Below are 8,616 nucleotides of genomic sequence, written 5' to 3' on the forward strand. Positions count from 1 at the left end.
TGCAGATTTCATGCCGTCCCAGATTTTATACTTTGGTTTAGATTCTGATGTTCTCTATGTATTGTTTTAAAAAATTTTAAATGTCATATGTTTTTTTTTTTAAATAGCTGTCAGTTATCTATTAATTTATGGTGAGCTCTCTGCCTAATGTGGAGCTTGAACTCATGACCCGAGATCAGGTTGCATGCTCCACTGACTGAACCAGATGCCCCTGTTCTCTGTTTAAAAGGTTGTCTTCAGGGGTGCCTGTGTGGCTCCGTCTGCTAAGCGTCAGACTATGGCTCAGGTCACGATCTCGTATTTTGTGAGTTCAAATTCCGCATCAGGCTCTGTGCTGACAGCTCAGAGCCTGGAGCTTGCTTTGGATTCTGGGCCTTCTCTCTCTCTCTCTCTCTCTCTCTCTGCCCCTCCCCCCCTCAAAAAATTAATAAGCATTAAAAGTTTGTCTTTAATATTTCACAGGCTTTCTTGATCATGGATGGTGAAGATATACCAAATTTTTCAAGTTTAAAGGAGGAAACCGCTTACTGGAAGGAACTTTCCTTGAAGTATAAACAAAGGTAATATTGAAAAGCGTTCGGAAAACGGGATGGCGTTTGGAATACCAGGGCCAGCAAGTGCAGATATGTGTATATTTGAATATCAAGCTAAATTTAGAGTCAAGGTTAGGTGTGGGGTTCTGGACATGGTCAGAGCATTGCTTGTATTTGAATAGTATAAAACTGCCATAAGATTCTATGACTCCGATTATTAAACAGTAAGAGAACTTCCTGTGTGGGATTCCTTCTGCTAGCCAGCCTCCGTTTACATTTGGCTGTGCGTGTGCCGGTTCCGTGTCACCTTTGGTCTTCTAGAGATGCCGAGAAGCGGCCTAGGGCCCCGCACGGCAGAGACTTCTCTTCAGGCAGATGCGGCCAGTGTTTGGGCCCAGCAGAGCTTGGGGTGGGGCGGGGGGAGCATTTCATAAAATCTCAGCTGTTTGAATAACCTTTTAAGCACCGAATTTGTCTTAGATTTCTTTTTATTTTTTATTTTGAGAGAGAGAGAGAGAGTGCAGGTCGGGGAGAGGAACAAAGAGAGGGAGAGAGAATTTCCATGCGGGGCTTGATCCCATGACCCTTGGGATCATGACCTGAGCTGAAATTAAGAGTCGGATATGCAACTGACTGAGCCACCCAAGCGCCCTTTGTTTCTTCTTAAAATGCACCTACACACACACACTCACACTCTTTCCTACTTTGGTTTGCGGTGCTTGTTAAACCTTATTAAACCTTTCATTGCCGTTTCGTTGTTACTGTGAAGCCGGGTAGAGGGTGCTGGTGAGCGCGGAAGGGGTCTGTTTCGGGCAGGTGCTCTGAGTCTTGTGCCGCGAAGCCTCAGTAGTCTGGGGAAACCTGTGCACCCCTTCCCAGAATGACGTGTTTTTATGTTTGTTTTGAGAGAGAGGGGCAGAGAGAGAATCCCAAGCAGGCTCCATGCTGTCAGGCTCAGAGCCCGACGAGGGGCTCAGTCCCACCACCCACAAGATCGTGACCTGAACTGAAATCAGGAGTTGGGTGCTTAACTGACTGAGCCCCCCAGGCGCCCCAGAATAATGTTTTTCAATCCATAAAATTAAATAATAGAATTATAAAGGACACCAATTGTATTGCAAAACACTTAGAGTACTTTGTGGCCTAGTTATATGGGTTTCTTTATTAATACCTTAAATAAGAAGGATCTGGAGGTGAGGTGCCTGGGCTGCTCAGTCGGTTAAATGTCTGACTCCGGCTCGGGTCCTGATCTCTCGGTTCATGAACGTGAGCCCCGCGTCGGGCTCTGTGCTGACACATGGAGCCCGCTTCGGATCCTCTGTTCTCCAGTCTCTTCCCCCCGCTGCTCATGCTTGCTCTGTCTTTCTCTCAAAAATAAACAAACATTAAAGAAAAAAGATCTAGGGGTGAGTGTATAAAATGTGCCTTTTGGGGCCTTTTAAGTCACTTCCACCGAACCCCGAGTCTAGAATCCGTGAAGTGAGACAGATGGTCCCTGTTGTGTGGTGTATTTTATGGCAGCGCCGGCGTCCGGGCAGAGTCCTGGGATCATCTTCCCTCGGACCCCGGGGCTCCTCCTGGGACTCCTCCTGGGACTCCTCCTGTGACTCCTCTCTCCCGCTTTGTCTGTGGTCAGCTTCCAGGAGGCTCGGGACGAGCTGGTGGAGTTCCAGGAGGGGAGCCGGGAGCTGGAGGCAGAGCTGGAGGCGCAGCTGGTGCAGGCCGAGCAGAGGAACCGGGACCTGCAGGCCGACAACCAAAGACTGAAGTGTGAGGTGGAGGCACTCAAGGTGAGCACGGCGGCTGCGCGGGGCTCTGCCGCACGAGAAGTACGTCTCTCAGGTGCAACTTAAGAACAGCAGGCAGCCAAAAAAAAAAAAGGGCTTGAAGTGAATTTTTGGAATAAACTTTTCTTTCATGGACCCCGGGGAAAGCGGTGTGGGGTTCGGGAGCTCACTCAGGAGCCCGTAGCTGTCCGGGTTAGCGCTCTGTTCTCCTGGTGCGTGGCCATCCTGGCGTTTTCCAGAGCTGCCTGATTTGCCCGGGACTGCCTCCTTCAGTGGCACTGCAAAATTATTATTATTATTTTTTGATTTTAAAAAATTTTTAATGTTTTATTATTTATTTTTGAGAGAGAGGGAGATCATGAGTGGGGGGAGGGACAGAAAGACAGAGGGAGACACAGAATCTGAAGCAGCTCCAGGCTCCGAGCTGTCAGCACAGAGCCTGACGCAGGGCTCGAACCCACGAACCTCGAGATCATGACCTGAGCCGAAGTCGGACGCTCAACCGACTGAGCCACCCAGGCGCCCCTGTAAGATTATTTTGTGTGAAATCCACATCTCTTCCTTTATTGTCCTTCACCTCTTGAGTTTTGAAGTTCAGTTGGGGTTAAAATCCCTTTTTAAAAAGGGATTTCTAGGAGTTAAAGGATTAACCCCCTTTGTTGCTGTCCATCACCTGCGTAGCCAAGGGCTCGAGGGTTTCTGTGCCTGGGGGTGTGGAGTGGGGGCGTCAGGGGCTGGGTTTGGGGAGGGCGGGGCAGGTGAGAGCTAGGGCAGTGGGGCTCTAGGTGGCGGTCTCCCTCTCCATGCTCCCTTGGGCTGCGTTTAGCCTGAGGACCCAGAGTTCACCCCTCTCCCCAAGGGAGGGCGAGGTGGAGGCACTGGTTTCACTATTTTACTTCTTTCCAGAGGCCTCGTCATTAGATTTCTTTCTGAGAGGAGAATGGCTGACTCTAAATGTACGAGTTGAGGGGCGCCTGGGTGGCTCAGTTCGGCTCAGGTCGTGATCTCACGGTTCATGGATTCGAGCCCTGTGTCGGGCTCTGTGCTGACAGCTCAGAGCCTGGAGATGCTTCAGATTCTGTGTCTTCCTCTCTCTCTCTGACCCTCCCCTGCTCACACTGTCTCTGTCTCTCAAAAAGAAATAAACATAAAATAAAAATTTAAATTTTCGAGTTGAGGTGCTTGGAAGGAATGTGTCTTTTTTTCTGTTTAATATTGAGAGGCGGAGAGGGGGCCCATCACCTCAGATTGTGGGCGAGTTCCTTGGACCCCTGCCCCCTTAGCTTGGGTTACTTCCTTCACTAAGGGGAACTCCGTGTTAATAACGCATTTTCCCGCCTGCACCCACGCCACCAGGAGAAGCTAGAGCACCAGTATGCACAGAGCTACAAGCAGGTGTCCGTGTTGGAGGATGACTTAAGTCAGACTCGGGCCATTAAGGAGCAGTTGCACAAGTACGTGCGGGAGCTGGAGCAGGCCAACGACGACCTGGAGCGAGCGAAAAGGTGAGCGGGCGCCGCGCTCCGTACCGTGGGCCGGCGTGGCGCGGCCTGTCACCTCGCTCTTCGTCCCGGGCGCTGCCTCCTGGGATGTCGCGTCGCCGTCACTCATCACATTGGTGCTAAATCGGAATCCTTCTCTCTCCAGATCGTACCCTTCCGGGGTTTCTTCCTGTCTGTCCTTCTCCCACGGACCGTTGTTGGTCCTATTGGGTTTTTTTTAAACACGTCTCCGTTGTTCCTCTGTCTGTCCCTCTGTGTTCTCGGTCCTGCCACACACATAGGCCCCACATCTTCTGCCTGAGCTTTGCAGTGACTTCCTCTCTGATCCGTCTTTGCATCTTTACTCCTTCTCATTCTCTTCCGTTCAAATACTAACCGATGGGTTTTCTCAGAGTACCGCTTTCGTCACGGCCCTGCCGCACCGCCCAGAGTGGCTTGCTGTCCCCGTTGCTCAGTGTTTCTGTAGTCTATGGTTAGTTGTTTCTGAACCCTTCACAGCTTAGTCCCTGTTACTTTACAGTCACTGTCTGTTAGTTCTTTCCTTAACGTCTGAGTGACCCTCACGCGCCTGGCTTGATGCGGGAGCTGAGGCCTCGGAGGCAAGCCCGCCCTTGGGAGGGACAGATGGGGACCTTCCACACGGTCAGCACTCGAATGAAGAGAGTGTCCCGGTGGCACCAGGGCCCAGAGGGAGCCGCTGGAGTGCGCCGGGGGTCTGCAGGGAGGGAGGAGGCCAGCCAGGGGCAGGGAGGCTCAGGAGGCGCGTGGAGACAGCATGTGGGGACGCTGTGGCCGCTCAGTGTGAGAGTGAGGGGGGCGGGGCGGGGCCTCGGCGTGCCGTGTTTGAAAGCCATTCTAGAGGCGAGGAGGGCCTCGTTAAGAATTTTTTAAACAAAGGAAAGACATCAGATTTTGATTATGAGGGTGATACTGAGGAACTGGAAGTAGGGAGGAGGACCCTTTAGGAGTAATCCAGGTGATGGATGGAGAATTAAGCCAGAGGCAGAGGGTTGGGGGAGAGCAAGTGACATTGAGAGACGTTTTGACAGTTGATAGGATCTGATCAAATTGGCCACAGGCACTGGGAGTTCTGACGTGAGGTTCTAGTGGGCAGTGCGCAGTGGGCTCATGTTAACATTCGGTGAATAAATGAGCACAATGAGAAGTGCAGGAGGAAGAGTTGGACGGGAGTCAGTGGAGTGGGACCTGGGACTTTGTGTTTTAAACTAATCTTTAATGAATTCTTTATATACTCTCAAATCGTTGGACAGTTTTCTTCTTGAAAATGGGTCAACCTGATTGTCCTGTGTTTGCAGTCCAGTGGAGACAGATAATGCCTAATAAATGGCCTTCCTTTAAGGAACCGTAAGAAATTTCAGTGGGAATTTAAGAGAATATATTAAATGGCCCAAACTAGTAGCAGAGATACTGGGTGCCACCAGAGGTCAGAAGGGACCGAGATCATTCTCTTTCAACTGGGCCAGGCTTTCTAGGTCAGGAAATGGCATGAGCTAAACGGACTGTTTCCTTTTGTATTAGTTATTTGCGCGCTATGTATTTAATTCATGGACTCCATTTTTTTTTTTAGAGCAACCATAGTGTCACTGGAAGACTTTGAACAAAGGCTAAATCAGGCCATCGAACGAAATGCATTTTTAGAAAGTGAACTTGATGAAAAGGAATCTTTGTTAGTCTCCGTACAGCGGTTAAAGGATGAAGCAAGAGGTAAAGTTACGGCTGGAGGAGCGCCCCCTCCCTCCCCGCCCCTGCGGGCTCTAGGCCAGCTCCGCGCGGACCTCCTTCTGCGGGCCCGCACTGCAAGCTCCTAGTCTCTCAGTGCCTGTGTCATCGACTCGAAGAAGTAGGCAGTAGTCTCCCCGTTTTACAGGTCAGGAAACTGAGGCGTAGAGAGTTGGGAGTTTTGTCCAAGGTAGTAGTGCCGTGTATCAAACAGAAGAGGGAGGGAGGGGGCATTTCACAGGGAAGAGCGCGTTCGCTGCGGCCCAGTCTGTACAGCAGCGGGACTCCCCGGGCCCCGCCCCCGCAGCGCCATTCTTCCCCTGCGTCTGGGACTCTGACTCCTCTGGGAGCCTCACCGAAGCGGGTCGTACAGTGTCTGTCCGCGAGTGACTGGCTTAGTGCCACTCAGCGTGACGCCCTCGAGGCACGTCCCTGCAGGAGCACGTGTCAGAATTTCCTGCTTCTAGCGCTGAATGAGACCCTGTTACAGCACGGACCACGTTTTCCTTATCCATCTCTCCCTGGTAGACATTTGGGTACGTCCCCTGGAACGGGATAACTTTGTATCCTTTTTTTTTTTTTAGCATAAGTGATCTGTAGGTCGGTTGCATAACTAGAAAAGGAAATGTTAATTTTGGCTTAAAAATTCTAGACTTGAAAGCAAGAAAAAAATGGCGACTGTTTTGACTACTTTCTATAACAAAATACTGCATCTTGATAATTAATGAAAAAATTTCCAACCCATTTAAAATTCTAAAAATGTACTTCATTGATTTTGCAGTAATCCCCAAAGAACATTTTTTCAGTATACAAGCAGACGAGTCGAAGGATATTTATTTTTGTGTCCTGTAGGTTCATGCGCGTTTCGGTTTGGCCTTGGTTCTGCTTCTTGTTGCACCTGAACGTAGTTCTGTGTCCTCGTAGGTTGTAGCTTTTGTATTGGCTCTCGCAGGTTTCCTTTTTTATTTTTTAATGTTTATTTTTGGGAGAGAGAGACCGGGAGACAGAATGTAAGTGGGGAAGGGGGGCAGAGAGAGGGAGACACAAAATCCGAAGCAGACTCCAGGCTCTGAACTGTCAGCACAGAGCCCGATGTGGGGCTCGAACTCATGAACCGATTGGCTTGAGACCATGATCTGGGCTGAAGCCAGACGTTCAACTGACTGAGCCCCCAGGCGCCCCGGCATGCTTTAGTTCTAAAGGATCATTTAGGTGGTAGGGTGGTCATTTTTATATCCCAAGAAATAACAGGTATTAAGCAGGAAACTCACTTTTGAGAACTGGTAACATAGGGAGACTGTCTTTACGGCGTTTCCGACGTGACTCAGCTGGGGGTGCGTGCCTCCTCAGTGAGCGCTCTTCCCTGTGCGACGTTTTGCAGATTTAAGACAAGAGCTGGCAGTCCGGGAGAGGCAGCAGGAGGTCACCAGGAAGTCGGCGCCCAGCTCTCCAACCCTGGACTGTGAGAAGATGGATTCGGCGGTGCAGGCGTCGCTTTCCTTGCCGGCCACCCCTGTTGGCAAAGGAACGGAAAACACATTTCCTTCACCCAAAGGTTTGTGCCGTCTTGTCTTTCTGAACCTGTGGTGCAGGAGTGACCGAGGGGGGGGGGTCTGTCACGGTGTGAGCCGTCCCTGCAGGCTAGAAGCTGGTGACGCCCAGCACCCGTGGCGCGGAGGAGGGGCTGGTGGCCTGGGCGGCTCCTGGTGGGGCCCAGGCCTCGGTGGCTGCGTGTACACTAAGCGCAGGAATACCTGGAGCTTTTAAGAAGCTGCAGGGTTTTCAAAGCAATGGTGATCTTTGGACGATAACAGGAACACAGGTTCCTGATGAAAAATTGAGGAAAAGACCCATCAGCAGTTTAACTGCCGAAAGGCAGCTTCTGTTAGCGCAGAACTTTTCCCGGGGTGAGTGTGTCTGTGTGTGTGTGTGTGTGGGGGGGGGGGGGGGGGGGGGGGGGGGGGGGGGGGGTTGTGCACGCCTCCTCGTTACACGAAAGCTAGGGGATCGTATTTATTTATTTTTAAATTTTATTTATTTTTGAGAGAGAGAGAGACCCACACAGCTTGAGCAGAGGAGGGTCAGAGAGAGGGAGACACAGAATCCGAAGAGAGGCTCCAGGCTCTGAGCTGTCTGTCAGCAGAGCCCGACGCGGGGCCCGAACCCACGACCCATGAGTTCGTGACCTGAGCCGAAGCTGGTTGCTCAACCAACTGAGCCACTCAGGCGCCCCCATAGGGGATCGTATTTAAACACAGGGTTAGTTCTTGTGCTGCTAACACATCACTGAAGACGGGACGCCTTTACACCCAGTGTGTACAGAGCCGCCCTGAGTCACCGTGCGGCCCGGGTGCGTGTGGCCGTTCTGGTACGTGCCTCGCTGGCTGCCGTTCTCAGAGGGGACGTTCGGAGTAACCCATGGGCAGTACGGGAGAAGGTTCCTTTTGCCGCCAGCCAGTGTGGGTCCTTAAATCCAGATAAGCAGAAAAACCACTTAGTGGCCGCTACCGAGACCCTTGGCAGGGAGCGCAAAGCTCTTCATACAGATTCGTTTCATTTTCGCAGCTCGCAGATACTCTGGCCACTCCTGCTCCTCTGTATTTTCTTCTTCCCAGACTCGAGCTCTTCCTTCCCATCCCTTTTTAAAATTAAGGCTCTTACCTTTCAGAGTGAGCCTCTGGGAAGTTAGCGAAGTTAGCTCCCTGCATCTGTGCCGCCCAGTACAATAGCCACTCGCCCACATGTGATCATGTACATTTGAGTTTTTGTTAAAGTGACTTAGCATTTAAAATTCGGGGTCTCAGTTGCAATAGCCACATTTCAAGCGTTCAATAGCCCTTGACTAGAGACTAGAGAACTTCTCCTACCTTCTCTTAGTTACAAGGTGACATTAGGTCAGAGACGGGAGAATGCCACAGAGTCGTACATAGGGTGACGGTAGTTAGTTGTGCTTGTGCTGAGGTTGCTGCTGAGGACATAGAGCAGGTGGGTGTGGGTGGAGCGGGCATTGGGGTACGGGTGGAGCGGGCATCGGGGTGGGGGTGGAGCGGGCAT

The 8,616-nt window shown here is 51.2% G+C and overlaps 1 protein-coding gene across 1 annotated transcript in view; it reads left to right on the forward strand.

Annotated features, from left to right (window-relative positions):
- Positions 1-462: 462 nt before the first annotated feature.
- The window catches only part of NDEL1 (nudE neurodevelopment protein 1 like 1), a 19,326-nt gene continuing 11,172 nt past the window's right edge, over positions 463-8,616 (forward strand). Inside the window, exons 1-5 of the mRNA XM_029928815.1 lie at positions 463-560; positions 2,170-2,323; positions 3,677-3,825; positions 5,411-5,547; positions 6,944-7,326. Coding sequence (XP_029784675.1) covers positions 475-560; positions 2,170-2,323; positions 3,677-3,825; positions 5,411-5,547; positions 6,944-7,326 — 909 coding nt within the window. The 5' untranslated portion in view covers positions 463-474. The remainder of the gene's footprint in view (positions 561-2,169; positions 2,324-3,676; positions 3,826-5,410; positions 5,548-6,943; positions 7,327-8,616) is intronic.

The sequence above is a fragment of the Suricata suricatta genome, chromosome 17 (assembly GCF_006229205.1).
Source record: "Suricata suricatta isolate VVHF042 chromosome 17, meerkat_22Aug2017_6uvM2_HiC, whole genome shotgun sequence".
NCBI classification, from domain to species: Eukaryota; Metazoa; Chordata; class Mammalia; order Carnivora; family Herpestidae; genus Suricata; species Suricata suricatta.